Source organism: Eurosta solidaginis, chromosome 1 (assembly GCF_040869045.1).
Source record: "Eurosta solidaginis isolate ZX-2024a chromosome 1, ASM4086904v1, whole genome shotgun sequence".
In the NCBI taxonomy this organism is placed as follows: Eukaryota; Metazoa; Arthropoda; class Insecta; order Diptera; family Tephritidae; genus Eurosta; species Eurosta solidaginis.
In genome coordinates, this window is record NC_090319.1 from 82666288 (window position 1) to 82686603 (window position 20316).

The window sequence follows — 20316 nt, forward strand, 5'->3', positions numbered from 1 at the left end:
TGTACTTTAGACAGCTGTGTGTGTTCTCTATTGGAGTGCTAAGCTTCCACTTAGACCTGATGATCAAATTTGGAGAATGGGTGCCCATGAGCAACTCGGAACACATTTTTCGGCGTCAATGTACGCCAGCAAACTAATACCGAAAGAATTTTTTAAGCTCCATGACTCATTACACCCTTTCTCTTATTAAAAGAAGCTTACACAAGAGTTCTGGTCTTTAGAGACAAAATTATTTTCAAAAGCCTCTTCCCTAATTGCAGGAACACGAGGGGATCATCGACCTCGATCTCGACCTACCCAAAGAAGGCTGCAGGAAGAATGATCTTGGTGTTGATTACCGCTTGAGTTCTAAACAAATCATCATTGATCATACGCCCAGAGATCAGTCCACTATTCCTTTTAATGATGATGAAATCACGCTGAATTTACAAATTTTTTGTCCAGAGATATTACTACTAGTACTATTCAACCACGACTACTGTATAAGGTTTATGTCTACTTCACTTCTACAAGGCAGAGCAACATACTTACATACATCTACAGCACCTCTGCGCTGTCGCTTCTCCACACTTGAAGCCAGAGTACCTATTTAATATGTTGTTATGAGCTGTGAGTTAAGGGATTCAAGGGGTTGTGTAGCGCAATCCAATCCAATTGTCAACCTCACATTCGAGCGGCGAATCCCGTTTCACTAACAGATGAGGCTTTGGCGACCCCAAGCACCTCAAGGAACTTGGGGGTGGGGAGGGAGCGATGACCTGAAGGTTTAATGTGGCCATATAAATCGTTCCCGAGATGGTCGGGCTAGTACCTTAATGGTGCTGTGTTACCGGAGCGTACCGGATCTGTTTCCCGCAAAGGACCATCACATCGATAACACTCCCCAAAGCCTTCGGGGAGTAACCTTATCGCTAGAACAACAACAACAACAGCTGTGAATTAACGAAATTAACTCTCATAAAATATTTAAAACCAGTAATAGAAAACCTTCATGGATGGTCACGGGCTAAAATTATTCCTATATATGCATATATCAAGGAGGTGTGACGCCCCCATACTGATTGAGTTTTCCTTACTGCATGGCTTTAAGTATATTTGATCTAGATCAATAATATTTGGTTTTATATATACCCAGTTTGCCCAAAGTTACTACTAGCAGTTTTGAATTACTTCGGAAGTGATTGTGATTCAATGAATTAGACAATATTCCGAACACTTCCGTTTTGGGACTGCTAACAGTATTGTATTGCAATTGTTTTTTGGGACAATGTCGCGATAATTTCGGGACTTTGGCACCGCTTTAAATTTTCGGAATTTTTTTGAAGGCCATAGCAAGGCTATTTCTGGAGTATTTTATGATGGTTTTGGAAATTATTTCGACACTATTTTGACAACGTTTCGATATTGTGATTGGGATAATTTCGGGAGCATTGCAGGATCGTTTTCAGATTTGTTATAGGGATCATTGCGGATATTTCCTAAACTTTTTCGGAATTGTGTTCGGGGATAACTTCGGAAAATGTCGAGTAATTTCGGGATCATTTTGCGATCATTATACATAGGTTTTCGTTTAACAGAGATAGTGTGAAAAGTAGTATCAAAAACACTTTATGAATATTTTTCTAAACATGGTCGCCCTTTGGAATGCTATAAGTGTAATTTTTACGATACCAAGCAATTTCTCCCCATTCAAATTTTTTTATAATCAAAACTCTTCGTTGCTATAATAAATTTAAGTCGAAATAAAGATATCATTTGCTTGTTATCTTGTCATTAAACTAAATCGCCAATAAATATTTCATTCACTCTGCGCCTAAATTAGTTTTGTGCACAACCTGTTCATATTGACCTTTAACACCTTCATATAAAAAATTGTATGCATTTCTGTAGAAACATTCCAAAGCACACACATTAGCCTCTGATTGGTGTTATATTAAGCTCCGCCCATAAAGTTCATTCCTTGGAGTTTGCCGCCATTATTGTCGCAAATAAACCCTCACTCAACCCAACTGGCAGTCTACAAAAACAGCACATACTCCTTATTAAACATTCGTACACATATACTAAGTATAGCACGATTAGCTTCAAAAACAATCTGGCAGCACAGTCACCACCCTGTATGGCGTATAAAACAACCCTCTGCAAAGTATTTGGTATTTCAGCCCAGAACCTGGGGTGAAGAGGGTGCAATGAAGCATTCAATTGTCCGGATATCGGTAACGCACGTTCATTTTGGGCTGCTCGTTCATTTAATGTTCAATCACGCGAACGGCAGTGCCACGCGGGTTTTATGCGTTTACCGATGTACAATAAGATCAACTTGTGAAATTGCTGTGAGGTGACGGGCTCTGTATGTGAATTTTATTTATAGTTATTAAAGTTATTCGGACGAGTTGTATAAGCTGACCCATTCTGTGTGAAGTTATATGAAAATCCAAGAAAAAATGTGAATATAAAAAGTTGGTAGAAAGTGCAAAAAAGCCACAGCTTAAGTGAAAGCCAAGCTTAGCTGATTGGAATGTGAGAATGAAGAAAGACTTCAAACTTAAAGAAAACAGTGAAATTGTGCAAAGACGACAGAGAGAACTACAACATTTCCAGTTGAAAATAAGAACAGGCAATTGTAAATGAGAAACCATCATATGGAAATGAGAGTAGTTACTTGTATATGAGGAAGCGTCAGTTGGAAAATAGATTTGCTAATCGCAAATTAGATTAAAATGCGAATATATTATATGAAAAGAGAATAGTCAATTGTAAATGGTAAATGGTAAAGCGTTACTTCGATATAAGAAGAGTTATTTGTAAATGAGAGAGCGTGAAATAAAAATGCGAGAACGGCATTTGCATACAAGAATAGTCAGTTGGAAGCGTCAGTTGGAAATAAGATTTGTTAATCGCAAATTAGATAAGTCAATAAGAAAGCGTCAAATGTAAATGCGAAAATGTCTTAAGAGTACGAAATCGTCACTTGGATAAGAGTTATTTTTAAATTAGAGAGCGTCAAATGAAAATGCTGAAGTGTCATTTGCATATTTAAATAGTCAGTTGGAAATGAGAAAGCGTCAGATGTAAATGCGATGTAGTCATATGTAAATTAGAATAGCTAATTGTAAATGCGAAAGCGTCAATTGTAAATGCGAAAGCGTCATATGGAAATGAGGAAGTCAAGTGTAAATGAGAAATTAATATGCGAAAGCGTCACATGTAATTGCAAGAGGCTAATACATTCATTTATTCGGCGAGATATCAGTGTCTGGAGTGTCGTTGATCGACCGACAAAAGGTTCCGTTTAGCAGGGGAAAATATGCTGTTTCAGTGTGTTTAGTTTTTCAACGATTGGAAGAGCAGGCGAACGATTTAACGATTTAAGTGTTGCATTAAGTACCGTGCTCGCTCCCCATCAAAAATCTCTAGGAAAAGTAAACACATAGGTGCAGGGATACATTACAATACCACTGACAAACGTATGTTGTATGTAGAGCGATATTTGCAAGGTTAGGTTAGGTTGAACTGGCCTCACATAGACTGAATAAGTCCGTAGTGTTACCAGAAGTTTGTTTTAACAACCAAACTGAAAAACATCTGCAATATTTATATAGTATATTACGCGAGAGTATTCCAGCATGCACCGTCACGGAGACCTTTTTTGTCCTTTTTTTTATTTTCCATCAAAGTTGGAAAAAGGTCCTAAAAATAGGCTTTTCAAAAAACAGGTAGATCTGACAACTTTTATAAAAAAAAACCAATTATATGTTTTGCTTCAACCTAGAATTAAATATCCTTTCGTTATAATACAAGAAAGCAGTAGCAGGCCGTTTTATTTAGAGACACAACAATTTTTAATACAACAAAAAAGAACAAAAACCACAAATTTTTCTAAGTGTTAAAAATTAATCAAATTTGAACGTCTCTACCTCCTAAGATATCATTTTCTGTTTATTAACAGTTATATATTCGTAATCCCTGGAAAATTCTCTATTAAATACATGTATTACGTTTATCGAACGCTTTCATGAAATTTTTGATTTTTGCCAGGCTTTTCGGGCAGAGGCGCCATAGTGCGTCGTTCCATGGAAATGCTCTCACTCAAAGATATGTCAGTCGGCATAGGCAATTTCCCATTAAGTGTTATTATGCTTAGCGGACGTGCCGGTTGTATCGTGATAGCGACCGACTAGACTCAGTAACATTACCTTAAAAGGTATGGAAAAAGTATAAGGTCACATATTAAAGAAGTCAATCTAAAGGAACCCCTTATAAATATAAAAATAAATTCGCAGCTATTCAGGATAATCTTCCTAAAACCCCTCATAGAATTTTACTCTCTCCCCTATTATTGACATGCCATCAGTGATAAGAGAAAGATGACGTGATACGAAGAAATTGTTCAATTTTAGCCGCGCGAGAAAGCTATTAATGTTAGAACAACAACTGTATGAGTTTGCCAATAAAAGTAAAACTCCAAGATTCAATAGAATTCTCACATGGAGAGATTATCTAAAGCCTATCATAAACATAACACCGAGGAACTTCTTCCCTTTACTCGACCTTAAGACAAATAAGTGAGATATCTACCAAAGCTAAGTTGTGGTCAATTAATATGATTTTGAAGCCAACGCTTCCTTATAAAGATGGCCTAAGACTACGTAAAGGAGGGGTTTCCGTCGGTATAACAGGTGCAATGAACGTGCCCTGTAGATTATCTTAGTGCTCCAGTAGGAATGCCTCAGATGCAAAAGTTGCTATTCTCAGGATCTCACGGAATTTTTGAGGTAGCCACTTAACCTGATTAAGACGGCATCGGTGAGTACCGAAGAAAAATCAAGTAGTTGATGAGAGCTATTCATAGCTTCCGCAACCCAAATGTCAACCTAACCTACGCGAGGCGAATCGTGTTACAAATATGCATGTATCATACACATATTTAAAAGGCAAGGATCTGGAGACCTCAAGCTCCTCGTGGAACTGGGGGGTGGGGGCGGGATGGCCTAGAAGGTTCAATGTGGTCATATTCATTAATGGTGCTTTTTTACCGGAACGTACCGGATCTATATCCGGCAAGGGGCCATCAATATCGATGAGGCTCCCCAAAACCTTGGGGGAGTGTCCTTATCGCTACAACAATAACTACCCAAGAAGATTTAAGGATTAGCTGTTTGACATTTGTGCAGACAAAAATATAGCTTAGCAAATTAAAAGACAGTGACCTGTCAAAATCGTTTAAACAGTTGAGCGCCAATTAAGTAAGTAAGTAAGACCCAGAGGTTTGGTTTATGGATGGATGCTTTTCCACCTTTAGTACGGTAGTCCATGTAATACAAATTTGCAGCAAAAATTGTATTTCTTAAGCCCACAGGGAGCGACTGTGGTTTCAGATCTAATACAAATGCTGAAAAAAAAATTCAAGCAGAAAAGTCTCTAAGTCAGCATCTAATAAAAGGGCTTGCACTGATGATATTCATATTATTAGCCTTGAAGGCGCGTATAACTTCTTTCCTTCTGCGATGGTCAAAATCTCACGCTCTATAAATCTTTCTCCGAGAACCCTTGGAGTATTCAAGGGGAAGAGTATCAAAGTAAATTTTATGATAAACTAAAGAATATATATATTTCACCAAATAAAAGCCCAACGGCACGCCGACTAAGTTGTACTCTCCTAACTGACACCCGTTTTGGGAAAAAGATTTGTAGGATGACTTGAAATAACGTAATGTTTCCATTTTGTGGCAGCTGCCGCTACAAGCCGTTTCTCGAACAAATTAATCAAAACTTGAACCATGGACTTTAAGAGACGTTGCTCGATTATTAGATATTTCGATCGGTCAATATTCGACCCCGCGTAATCCTTAATGGTGGCAATTTTGAAATGTTTGCTGATGCATAGGGGAATGGAAGAGGAAAATAAATGACATAGAGAGAAGAAAAAGAAGGATAGGCGAAGTCATAATGTCCATTGATCTTTTGACCACTTCAAATGGCCACAAAGTCGTTGAAGTTATGACTATATGAAATGGTCACAAGGGCAAGTTTTAAATTGTTGCAAAGTCAACGATATTGACATTATGACCATCCTTCTTTGCGGAAGTGGTCACAAAGTCAACACCTTTTTTTCCAATTGGCTATAAAGTATATTATTTTGTTTCGCATGTTAAAAACTATTAAATTACAGTATTACAACTTTGTTCAATCGATTGAAAAGGATTTGCTTTTATTTAAAATTTTCTTATACGGCGCTCCTTTTCTCATATTTCGATCCCATTCTGGTCAAAGATCGGATGAAAACTGGCCCTATATGATTCCATCTGAGATAAGAAAAACCTATTCAAATAAAATTTTAGAGAAGTTTTGGAATATATAATCCCGCGAAGTTTCATCTGCGGAGTTACTTTTCCTAGTTCTGTTTTTATTAAAGTACCAAATCGGTCTAAGAGCTGGGCCGGTGACGTCCTTTGACATTAGAAGAACATATTCAAATAAAAGTCTAATCCATCCTGCTGAAGTTTTTTGATTTCGTGCTGATTTTAAATTGCTGGACATGGCTATGGTATAAAGGTCAAAAAGCCAATGAACCTTATGGCCGTTTGAAGTGGCCTTTGACTTTTCGGCCGTTGACCTTATGTCACCTGCTGTATATTGTTACGGTCCTTTACTCAAACGGAAATTTCCTAAACGGCCATAAAGTCAAATGAAAATGTTTCTATGTTCAATTTTACTTAAGATTTTTTTTCTTAATCTTAAAGTAAAATTGGACACACCATTAAACACACAAACATATAACTATATAAACTGAGCGCAAGTTTAAATATAGTACACAAACAAATGAAAAAACGTAATAAATTCAATAGACCTTGTGACCATTTGAAGTGTTCATAACGCCAGTTTACCTTTTGGCCGTTGACCTTATGTCACCCCACCAAAATTTGTTATACTATCTTATCTGGGCATAGAATAGATTGTTCATAAAAATTGTCGAAATCAGATTCTAATCTACTTTTTCGATATCGAAACTTTCGAAAAAATGGGAAAAAATCATTAACAAACACTGACAAAGTGATGAAAGAAAATTCGAAGAATTTTGTAAAGATGGCAATGACAACAATCAATTGTATAGGGACAAAATTTTTAGTAGCTACCATTCCATGTAGAAGGTAACGAAAAGCTCGATGAGTTGGCAAAGGAGAGTGCAACACGCGCTGAATCGATAATAGCCGTCCGCATCCGTTTCAGAGAAGTTAAAAGGGGAATTGCATATGATCCAATCAAGCATCAAAGGCGTGGACAAGAGCGAGAGGCTGCAACATTTTTAAGACCATGTGCAAAGCCTACGATATTAGACTGACAAAGTCTCGCCATGTCAAGGCTCCAGTTACAAGGGGCCAGATCACGAGGCAGCATTTAAGCTAGTTCCTAGAAAACTTAAAGTACTTGCCAAGAGGTTTTTACTGACCGGCCAGTTCAACCTAACATACCATTCCATGTCTCTGAAAAGTATAATAAAATATTAATGTTAAGCAAAATTGGAATAAAATTATCGAACTCATGTTTAACATTTTTATAACATTACGGAAAAATCACTTAAAATAAACAGATATCAGCAACATACATACATACATATGTAGGTAAACACATATAATTATCTACTTAACAAACTAACATAAATTAATACGAAAAGCCAATAATATTCATATGTATGCTTAAAAACATAACAAATAAACACAAACAATCGTAGTGATAAAAGAAAAAATTAAGCGAATGTGGGCGTTAGTGAACGCTAAAGAGTTACTAAAGGGAGGCGGAAATAAGAACAATAAAGCAATAAACTAATAGACAATTGATTTTGTTTAAAAAGCCAACAAATCATTATCTACTTTAGAAAAATCTACAAAAATAGTAACAAAAGCGACAAAAGTCGAGAACACTTGTTTTGGTGTGAAGTGCACGTGCAGAACACGCGGCACTTGGCACGACCTAATCAAATCCGTATATTTAACTAAAAGCGACGCGTGTGCCCATTTAAGAAAGCAAATATCGGTGGCAAAAATAAAATGCACAACTGTTAAATGCTAATTATTCAATTAAATAATAGTGTTTACATACAATTTGTCGAGTCAATTACGACTGTTGGTCCTACTGACAACAACAGCACCAATAAATATAAAAATAGACACACACGAAATATTGCGCCTTTGTCAAATATAACCGTTAAAATGTTTTCACTTGATAATTTCGATTTGGAAGCGACCATGGCACGACACTTTTTCGAAGGTTCGCAAGCGACAAATGCTTCGAGTTCAAGTTCGGAATTCTTCTTCGGCGATGATGATAACACTTCGGAGAGCGATGAAGATGATGCGTATAGTAGTGGTTTTAATAGTGATCAAGAAAATAATGAAAAAAGGTGAGAACGCTTAGTAAATATCAGATTTTAGGTGGAGGTTGGTCACCTAATTGGGTCTAAAACCAATGTTGTCAACAAAACTATCCCAAACTTTTTTTTTATTATAATGTTTTTAACTTTCGATTTTTAAAACTGATATGCATTACTTTGGTCTTGAGAAACTCTATATTTCGTTCTAATGTCATTTTTTTGCTGAAGTCGTTTTCATGAAATTGTGACAGCTAAACGAGTCTTAGTTCCATCGATCGTATGGAACTTGTTTCTTCTTCATAAACAAAATTTAAAAGCAGCAAATATTACAAACATCTTTTGATATTTGCCCCTATTTCAAGCGATTTATTGCGTTTTGAAAAAAATTATTTATTTATTGGTGAATTGCTAGGCTAGGCTCAGCGATGTATGTATGTATGTACTTCAACAAAAAACAAATTTCTTAGCTACGGTATGGTTACCACTGAGGCGTTATATTATGGCATCAATAACAGATGTCATTGATTCCATAAGGTTGATTGCATCAGCTGTTTTATACGGAGTTTTCCAGGGCCATGAAGTACTTATTCCGCAATTTTATTTTTATCTCATGGTCTATTCGATAACGTGGAAAGTTTAAAGCTAAGAATAAAGTTTGATCTCAAAACCTAAGGCATTTGCATGTCTCACACTTTTATTGCAAACAATCAAAAATATTTGTTTGAAATTGCAATTATAAATATTATTTGAAGATAACATAAAAAGAAGTATTGCCATTGCGACTGCTGATTGGAATATATCACCATATCTCGGCTACCCTATCTTAGAATAAATTCTATATGCTTTGACGTGAGCTGCAGCGTGTATGAAAAAAGTTCTGAAATGGGGCCGAGTTAGGGTGATTTTCCACTCAGTATTATAATAACATCACCCTGCAATTACCGCCGAATCGCATCACTTAAAAAGTACTCAACCCATTTAACCTTGAGTAAATTTTTGGTTAGAAGTGCCTAATTAAAATTTCAATGCCCTTAATTATGAAAAATATTTAGACAGCAATAATATTTGAGTAAGAACACTACTCGAAATAGTCAAGATATTGTTCAAAGTGTGTAGCACTCATGTCAAATATACCCTACAGGGTAATTCGAGTATCGAATTGATTGCAACATCAGGTGACATTGCCATAACAGAATAATTATTGTAGATGTGACAATAAATACCTACATACTTTTTGCATAAACTCTTAGCGGGATAATCAGGCGATTTTTGAGAACAAAGAAAATAATAATATATTAAAAACTTGTGGTGCTACATGTTGCAGACGATCTTTTAAGCTCGACATAAAATACTATAGTCTTTTTTATACGACAGGGTTTGATTTAAGCCAGGATTATCAATGTCAGGATCAACTCTTTGGAATCAATCTTGTATAACGAAGTTGCCTACTTAATGCTAAATTACCTAATTCAATTTTACTTAATTCGTTGTTGTTGTATTAACGATAAAGACACTCCCCGAAGTCTTTGGGGAGTGTTATCGATGTTGATGGTTCTTTAACGGATTTAGATCCGGTACGTTCCGGTAACAAAGCACCATTAAGGTACTAGGCCGACTATCTCGGGAACAGTTTATATGACCATATTAAACCTTCAAGGCCATCCCTCCCTCTCCACCCCCTACTTGCATGAGGAGCTTGGGGTCGCCAGAGCCTCGTCTGTTAATGAAACAAGATCCGCCGCGGGTAGGAGAGTTTGACAATTGGGTTGGAGAAGCTATATATTGCGCTGGCAACCCCTTCAATTCGTCGCTCTGATCAATTCGGTATATTTAATGGTGAGTCTATCTTCTATATTTCTCAACGTTACAAACATCGGACAAAGTTAATATACCATTTCATGTTCATGAAAGGTATAAAAAGCGGATTTATAAAACAATTTTAATAAGCTGTTAATTCTATTATGTGTTATTGGATTCTAAAATAAATAAATCTAATCATGAAGGAAAAAATGCACAGTACAAGCATACATATATGTAAGCAAAGGAAAAGAAACATGTAAATACTTCTATAGGTATAAATAAAAACAGAAATGTAGAGACAACTCAATAAATATTAATAATATTCAGTTTTTTTGTTCTGTTCGGACTTTGAATGAAACCTGGCCAAAATGGGACTCTGAATGATCCCGTCGCATGTACAACCTAAATGGGGATACAATTTACACATTTGTAGGGGCACTAACTGGGCATTGCTTTATAGGTAGGTGTAGGCATGTAGAAAGGTTAGGAGCTACTTATCGTCGATGTTGCCGGTGTTGAAATGAGGATGAAGAGGAGGGAACGGTGGTTTTCCTCATCTGCAACTGCCTGGCTCTAAGTGGCTCAAGGCACCGTTTCCTGGGTGCTCCATTTCTAGATTAACTGAGCCAAGTTTTGGAGCATGTCGTCAAGGACTTGGTAGCATTTATCAGGTCCTCAAAATGGTTCGAAGAGGAAAGGTAACGGTGTCTTTTCGTGGTATCACAACGGGTCTAATATCACCGGCCTAAGTGTGCCTTCGGGAAGCCACTTCAACCTAACCTATACTTTCTTAATTTCCAAATAAAGAACCCAAATCCTTATTCGCTTAAAATTAGAGCTAACAATTTCTCGAGAGGGAATGTGTCGTGCGCGTCTGCTTTGTAGAATCGCGAAATACACGTAAGGCTCGCGAGTTTCTCGACATTCAAATTCATCACTGAACTGGCAGAATTATATAGATCTTACGAATACTTCTCGAAAACAAGCGAGAATTTCGGGAATAGATCGTAAGTTCTACATATCGCACACCTAGATCAAAACAACGATCAAAAATCGCAAATTTCAGAAAACGCACTGACCGCCTTCCCCATATGCGCAATTCCAATTTTTATTCTAACCAAGTCTTTTCTCGCTGATTATACAGTTCGGTAGGTATTGAATAGGGAAGCTCGGGTGTACTCATAACTTCGATATTTGAGTTAGCTCCCTATTGATCTAGGTGTGCGCTATAACATTGCCAATGCAGCGACTAAATTGAATGTCGAAAAGCTTGCGAGCTTTACGAGGTTCACCTACTGGCTGAAATCGTTCCGTTAGCAATAACGCTTACAAACAATGACTGCCCCAGACCCAATCACAGCTCCCGTCACAGGAGACTAAACAACGATAATATAAACCCGTTATCTGTTCAACAACTTAGCAACACTAGATGTTGCAGCAAACTGTCATACATCCTCACTCACAGCTTGCTATATACAGTGTTGCCATATTAGCTTTTTTCAACCTAGATTTAGTTTATTTTTCTTCGTTGAGCTTGAAAAGTTGCGATTAAGCTTTAGGCTTTTTCAGCTTTTTTTAGCTCTGTTTAGCTTTTTTCAAAATTTTAGAAAATCTAGATAAACAGTTTTATGTAGATAAGATTTTAAGAACATTGAATGAATTAAAAAAATTTATGGGGCTAAGAAACAGATAATGTTGGCATTATGGTAGGCAGAAATCGAGGCGTAGTAACTTTATTAAGGCAGCATCAACGTAATATCGTTTTCGTTCCGTGTGTTTGCCACTCGATTCTATGACTGTTTCATCTGCTTCGACACCGATTCCGAGCGAAATTAAAAATTTGATTTCAGAAACAGTTAACTGGGTTTCTATGCCCACATGTAGACAAAAGAGCAATGATACATACACATATGCTGGGTAATACGACGAACTCTATCCGTAGAAAATCGCATCCACACGAATGGGAAAACTCCTTGTTTTTCTGTACTTATGTCAACAGGCTTAATATTTATTCGAAAAATACCGTTGTGTGTAAGGCTTATTACTTACTTAATTGGCGCTTAACAGTTTAAACGGTTATGGCAGTCCAACAAGGCGCGCCAGTCGCTCCTTCTCTCTGCCAACCGGCGCCAATTGGTCACACCAAAGGAGTTTAAATCGTTTTCCACCTGGTCCTTCCAACGGAGTGGGGGCCGCCCTCTACCTCTGCTTCCATAGGCAGGTTCCGATAGAAACACTTTCTTGGTCGGAGCGTCATCGTTCATTCGCATAACATGGCCTAGCCAGCGCAGCCGCTGCGTTTTAATTCGCTGGACTATATTGATATCTGCGTATAGCTCGTACAGATCGTTAAATCTTCTTCAATACTCGCCATCGCCAACACGTAAAGGGCCATAAATCTTTCGAAGAACATTTCTCTCGACCACTGCCAGAGCCGTTTCATCTAATGTTGTCATGGTCCATGCTTCTGCACCATATAGCAGGACGGGAACGATAAGTGACTTCTAGAGTATAATTTTCGTTTGTCGAGAGAGGGCTTCACTTTTCTATTGCCTATCTGGGCCAAAGTAGCATTTATTGGCAAGAGTGATTCTTCGCTGGATTTCAGAACTGATGTTGTTGCTAGTGTTGGAGCTGGTTCCCAAATAAACGAAGTCTTTTACTATTTCGAAATTATCGCTGCCAAAAGTGGCGTGCTTGCCAAGGCGCAAACGCGCTGACCCTTTGCTCGATGACAGCAGGTACTTCGTTTTGTCCTCATTCACCTTCAAACCCATCTTTACAGCTTCCTCTTCCAGTTTGGAGTAAGCAGAACTAACATCGTGGGTGTTTAGGCCGATGATATCAATGTCATCAGCATATGCCAGTAATTGCACGCTTTTATATAATATTGTTCCAGAGCGGTTAAGTTCTGTAGCTAGTATAATTTTCTCCAGAGCATCAAATTAAAGAAATCGCACGATAGGGGGTCACCCTGAATGAAACCTCGTTTAGTTTCGAACGGCTCGGAGAGGTCCTTCCCAATTCTGACTGAGCTGATGGTGTTGCTCAACGTCATTTTGCACAGCCGTATCAGTTTTGCGAGGAAACCAAATTAAGACATAGCGGCATATAGGTAGCTCTTTTTCGTGCTGTCGAAGGTGGCTTTAAATCGACGAAGAGGTGATGTGTGTCGATTATTTTTTCGCGGGGAATTTATATGCGATATTAAGAAGGCTGATTCCGCGATAGTTGGCGCAGTTTGCAGTATCCCCCTTCTTGTGGACTGGGCAAAGAACATTTTTATTCCAATAGTCGGGCATGCACTCGTCCGCCCATATTTTGCGAAGAAGCTGATTCATGCGCCTTACCAACTCCTCGCCGCCGTATTTGAATAGCTCAGCAGGCAATCCATTAGCGCCCGCGGCCTTGTTGTTTTTCAATCTGGTTATTGCTATTCTGACCTCATCATAACCGGGTGGGGGACATTTATTCCATCATCATCGATTGCGGGATCAGGTTCGTCATCCCTGTGCGGTAGATCGCTGTCTCTATTTAGGAGAGCAGAGAAGTGTTCCCTCCATAATCTAAGCACTCTCTGGACATCAGTTACAAGGTCGCCGTTTTCGCCGTTTACAGGAGTTTGCCCCGGTATTGAAATTTTCCGTCTGTCGCCGAATTTTTTGGTAAAATTTTCGGGCGTTATTCCTGGTGGCTAGCAGCTCAAGCTCTTTGCACTCACGCCTTTCTGTCTCTGCTTTTTTCTTCCTGAAAAGGTGTCTGGCTTCCCGATAGCGTTCACACACACTCCTCTTGTTGCGATCGCTTTTAACGTAGCCCTGTAGGCAGCGTCTTTTCTTTCGGTATCAACGCGGCATTCTTCATCGTACCAGTTGTTTTTCCGTGGCCGCCGGTAACCAATTTTTTCCTCGGCGGCAGTACGAAGTGCTTTGGAAATATGCTCCCACCGCTCCTGCATTCCTTCAGGCTGAGTTGAGCTCTCACAGAGCAGGTGTGAGAGTCTGTTGCGAAATCATTCGCAGTCTGTTGCGATTGCAGCCTTTCGACGTCTCGCTTTCCTTGTGTTTTTTGTTCCTTGGTTTTAGCCGTGCAAAGGCGGATGCGTATACGGCAGCGATCGTATGTGCATTCTAATTGTTCATAAAAAGCGTCTTTCGCCTCATCGTCTTTCTCATCTATCGGTGCATGGGCGCAGATGAATGATATTGTAACAAATTCTGGGGATTTCTGCTTATTTGAAACCTTCTTCCAACATTCGAATCGCAAAAATGTTGAATAAATTACTCCAATATTCTGTCTATCAAAGTTGTCTTTATTATACTACTTTGGGAGTAGTACAATTATTCTTCCCAATTATACTTCAGTTCGCAAGTGATAGCGTGTTTAAATCAAACTGAATAGTTATGCATCAGCTTGCGCTGCTTTCATACTCTCGGTTGCCTCGTCTGCATATTTCTCCTAAGGTCCAGACGTTTCGCCTTCCAGAAATTTTGTCTCTTCTGCTTGGTTACCATCTGCATACATGTATATTTGTAGTTTATGTTTATCTTGTAGCCATATGCGGGTGTATGTGTGAGTAACTACTTCCCAGCGGACCAAGTTTGATTAATTTGCGAGACTTTCGCAAAATGCTCAGAATTGTGCTCATATGTGAACAAAAGAAGATATAAACTTTATTTTTATCACAAAAAACCTGTAAACAAGCTCCTACGCGAACAAAGAGCGATAGGAAATTTATATACCGCATATCACTCGCTTTATGTTTGCAGGAATTCTCGCAACTGAGCAAAGAACGATGCTCATTTTTGTGGCGCAAAACAAATTATTATGAGCTTTGCAAAATGTGTTTTGTGACAAAAACCAAAATGCAGACAAAATAACGGTTCAAATTTCGTATACAGCGTTATTTCTTCTATCGATGCGCAGCGCATATAAGAAATAAAACAATTTTTTAGTTCTATGATATCCGTGAAAGTGAATACTTGAGAGCAGTGTTTGAAAAATTATTTAATATTTATTATACGCAAATAAATACTGTGCAAAGTAAGTATAAACGCCTCAAGTGCGCTTCAATGTATTTAATATAGGGGAACATAACGGGAAACGGAACAACTGAAAAATTCGTTCATCCTATTTCTTATGATCATTTTGTAATATCCTTTTTGATACTTATATAATATTGTTTCCGTCTCGGGAAAAAGATTTTTTTCAGTATCTAATTTGAGTCGAAAATGTATCAAATCAAATATTTTATCCGACTAATCAGAAGTATCAAAAAAAGCCTATAAAAAATATTGCTTAATATTCGCTAGCTTTATTTGTTGCGACTATCGTAAACAATACTTTCACTGCCACAAACGAACGACATATGAATCATATTGCTATCGTTTTCAGACTCGTTTGCGAGGGTTTTATCCGGTTAAATATCGTAAATCGCTCAAATGGGGTATCATTTGTGAGAATTTGGTCTGTTGGGATTCGACTGATGATTACATGTGTTTGTGAGTATTTCTTCGTTGCCTTGAATGTATGTGTGTAAATGATGATTGCCACAAGAGTGGCAGCTTGCTTTATTGTTGTTGTGCCTTTATTTACTAACAGCTTAGTGATGCTAAAATTCGCCACAATATACTAAAAAATTTTGCTTTTATTCGGATAGCGGCGAGACGTTTGTCCAGAGGCGTGAACGCCAGTACTTGGCGACAAAGACTCTCTCCCACCACGAATCCGACGGCGAAACTACGCTTATTTGTATGGCCACTCCAATAGATGTCACAATTTTTAATCTTTATTCCTTGCTTCGTCCAACGCATTCCTTGGATGGCGGTGATGTCAGATTTTGCTTTGACGAGGACATCAACCAGCCCGGCATCTGTACCAATCCCATTCAGGGAGCGGACGTTCCAGGTGCATGCCCTCAATTCATTGTCCTTCAAACGTTTGCCATGGTCGTCATCAATAAAGGATTTTTGTTTTATCCGAGGCTTGTTCTTGCTTTTCGTTGGAGTGTGGTTTGACGTGGCGGGTTCCAAGCACAACCCGCTCAGCGGGGGTGAAAATATTACTTGCACGTTTATATAGCGAGCCGCTTGATCCAAGACAGACGCCCACTTGCAGCCGCACTTCGTGGTGGAGAGACGCTGCTGATAGCTCATATAAAGTCATATAGAGTAAAACTTACGTAAGGAATTATTATAAGCCATAAGGTAGAATATAACAACTTTATTATAAGGCTTATGGACCAACAAAAGTAAGGCTTACTTACATAAGACCTTATTAAAAGAAACTACTGGCTGTATTAGGATCTTTTATATAAGATTTATATATAGCCCACCCACAATCAGGCTTGCATAAGCTGTTACAATAACGAGTTTGAATAATGATTGGTCTACCATAGTATAACCTTTAAGTTTTATTGCACATATGAAATTGCTTGGCCTTATAATAAGACACCATCTGACTTCAAATTCCTTTAGTCATATTCATAATAACCTATTTCAAAACCTTATTTAGCCGGGGGTCACTCGTCGATAGTGGTTCGGCAAGCCTATAAAGTGTCATGAAAATGTTTCTTCCAAAAATTTATTTGCCAGATATCGTTTGGAGTCGGTGTAAACCAAAAACTTGAAAACGAGGTTCTCAGACAGAGGGGAATGTAGATTTTCATCTTACATGGGTTCTTTAAAAGGACAAAAAAAGAAGAGTTTCTTATTGAAAATATTTTTATCGGCGTTATTATTTTTCAAATAAAAAAACATTTACCTGAAACATATTTCGAAAACTTTTAGACTATAGCGGCGCTTTGTTTATCCCTTTTAAATTAAAACACAGATAGCATCTGCTAACTATTTTTTTGATCTTTTATGAAATTGGAGTAAAAATTAATAAAATTTTTTTAATCTGTTATGTCTTTTATGAAAAAAATTAAAACAACACATAGAAAGTTGCCTTAAACTATTAGCTATTTTTCTTATACTAGGTTCAAACACACACCAAATTGGCAATTTATACTGTTTGGGCAATTTATTACGCAATTTGTCATATAATAAATTGTAATAATAAATTGCCAATTTAAAAAAAATTGCGTAATAAATTGTTTCAACCTGCAAATGCAACATTGTAAAGTGTGTTTATTGAGTATATTTAAACGTCACTTACGCATGGCTGAACTATATGGTTGGCTCATTTCATCAGCTGATTTTATGTCTTTCATTTCACTGGAGTAGAGACTGTCAAAAGAAGATGGCAAAAACAAAATGAAACCAAAACATTAAACACATTTTCTTACAACATACAAAAATTTCAAAGTTTTATGTATTCATTCCATTCCATTCACCTAATACCAACACGCACATTTTGACAGTCTCAACAGATATATGCTGTTACTGTAGAGATGAGCCAACCAGCTATCAAACTACTATTGTGTAAGCTAAATAGAGTTGTATGAACACCACTCAATTTAAATCGAAACAGCCTCAATTTATTTTTCTGTTTGAACATAGTATTAGCCTTAAAAATTTTTATTTAGACTTTTTTATGTTTTTTTTTGTTGTCAATCTAGCCTTTTTTCTTAAAAAGTGCTGGCAACACTGGTCACAGTCTCGGATGTATACCGCTGCGACTGAGAAGACGAAGCCGGAAGTTACATCATTCCAACAGTGGTGGGATCTGCCAAGCCTAAGTCGAAAATATTTTCGAAATTATGTTCTGTTCTTCGGTTGCTGCACACAAAAACTTTTGTTGCTCATTATCGGCAAATTCTGTTTTAGATTTGTTGGGGTTTGACTTGGAATGACAGGTTTGTTCAATTTACATCGCCACATTCATGGCTACTGAGTTAAAACGATAACGTGCACGTAGAGAAAGGTGAAGATAAATAAAATATGATGTGAAGACCAAGAGAATGCGAAGTTAAATACGAATACTGAAGGGAAGAAGAAAATAAATGACATAGAGAGAAGAAAAAGAAGGGGATGAATAGGCGAAGCTATAACGTCCATTGCTCTTTTGATCACTTCAAATGGCTCAAAGTCAATTGAAGTTATGACTATATGAAATGGTCACAAGGTCAAATTTTAAATTGTTGCAAAGTCATATCCTGCTTTTCCGAAGTGGTCACAAGGTCAACACCTTTTCTTCCAAGTGGCCATAAAGTATATTATTTTGTTTCGCATGTTAAAAACTATTAAATTACAGTAACGTTTTATTGTTTTCGCTATATCTTTGTTTAACCGAATGAAAAGGATTGATTTTTATTTAAAATTTTCCAATACGGCGCTCCTTTTCCTATCTACAAATTATCTAGATAATAAAAAAAACCAATGCTGCCGCACAAAAAAGCATACCCCAAAAGCGGGCTTAAACTGTGACTGGAAAACTGCTCAGTAGTTTAACTGGAGTTTAAATTTGACTAGAGTTAAATCAAACGTAGTTTAAGCTTAGCTTAACCAACTACTGGAAAACCGGGCCTAAGTGGAGTTTGGTGACTCAACTGGATCTAAAACCAATGTTGTCAAAAAAAATATCCCACATTTTTTTTAAATTATAATTTTTTTAGCTTTCGATTTTTAAAACTGATATGCCCTATTTTGGAGAGTTTCTATTTCGTTCTAATGTCATTTTGTGTTCTGAAGTCGTTCACATGAAATTGTGTCAGTTAAACGAGTCTTAGCTCGGAACGATCCTGCTCCAGCTTTTCAAAGTTTCTTCTTCATAAAAAAAATATAAAAGCAGCAAATATTACAAACATCTTTTGATATTTGCCCCTATTTCAAGCGATTTCTTGAGTTTTGAAAAAAATTATTTATTTATTGGTGAAATGCTAGGCCAGGCTCAGCTATGTATGTATGTACTTTAACCAAAAAGAAATTCCTTAGCTACGGTATGGTTATCACTGAGGCGTTATGTATGGCATCAATAATAGATGTCATTGATTCCATAAGGTTGATTGCATCAGCTGTTTTATACCGAGTTTTCCAGGGCCATAAAGTACTTACTCCTCAATTTTCTTTTTATCTCATGGTCTATTCGTTAAAGAGGAAAGTTTAAAGCTAAGAATAAAGTTTGATCTCAAAACCTAAGGCTTTTGCATGTTTCACACTATCATTGCAAACAATCAAACATATTTTTTTAAAATTGTAATTATAAACATTTATTTCAAGATAACACAAAAAGAAATATTGCCATTGCGACTGCTGATTGGAATATCACCATAACTCGGCTGCCGTTTCGGGAAAGCTCTATCTTAGAATAAATTATATATGCTTTGACGTGAGCTGCAGCGTGTACGAAAAAAGTTTTGAAATGGGGCGTTCAACCGAGTTAGGATGATTTTCCATTCAGTAGTATAATAACATCACCCTGCAATTATCGCAGAATCGCATCATTTAAAAAGTCCATAACTTCTGTATTAAATAAAATTGTAAAAACAGTGGGATAATTCGGGTTCGCACATCCCATACTATATGATGCCACTGCACAAAGGTGTCCATTCACAACGCCCGGTGTCCCAAAATCTTCATTGCACACATCAGCTCCATTACCAGCAGCGCAAATCATTGTTGATGTAATAATTCTACCTCCTCTATCATAAAGCAATTCACAAATATTACGTGATAATGAATACAAGACAGTAGTTTGGAGTATATTCGAAGTCTGCCCATATCCTGCAGTTTTCCAACCCCATCCACTAACTCGCATTTCCGTACTCGTTTCAAATGTACAAGCGCAAAAGTTTATTGTGTCTACTTTATACTCGGAAAAAGGGATGCATGCACTTTCAACATAGCTATATCCATATGTAATGTTTCGGGTTCATAAGTACATGGATAAAATACATCCACTACATTGCGAGTTTGTCCAAATACGGGTATATGACGTAAATCCGTTACACCAGCTGAAACCTTCAAGTAGTGCTTATCGAAATCTACCACGCAATTTGCAACTGTTACCACCTTCAGAAGAGTCACCAACGAACCAACGCAATGATTTCTGCCTTCGAAACGTATTGATGCCAAATACGGATAATTCCGTATACCCTTAGGACCGCCACTTACTATGCGATATTCCGAATTCGTATAAATTAAAAGGAAACTAAGCATAACAAACAAGATCGCGAAAAAATTGCGTATATTCATTTTAGACTA

At 37.4% G+C, this 20316-nt stretch overlaps 1 protein-coding gene across 3 annotated transcripts in view; it reads left to right on the forward strand.

Moving 5' to 3' along the window:
- Positions 1-2265: 2265 nt before the first annotated feature.
- LOC137236375 (uncharacterized) overlaps positions 2266-20316 on the forward strand; it is a 65255-nt gene continuing 47204 nt past the window's right edge. Inside the window, exons 1-2 of one of the 3 annotated variants that reach the window (XM_067758883.1) lie at positions 2266-2350; positions 7877-8401. In XM_067758883.1, coding sequence (XP_067614984.1) covers positions 8064-8401 — 338 coding nt within the window. In that variant the 5' untranslated portion in view covers positions 2266-2350; positions 7877-8063. Of the gene's footprint in view, positions 2757-7622; positions 8402-20316 lie in introns of all 3 variants that reach the window. The other 2 variants (XM_067758881.1, XM_067758882.1) reach the window with 2 other exon arrangements.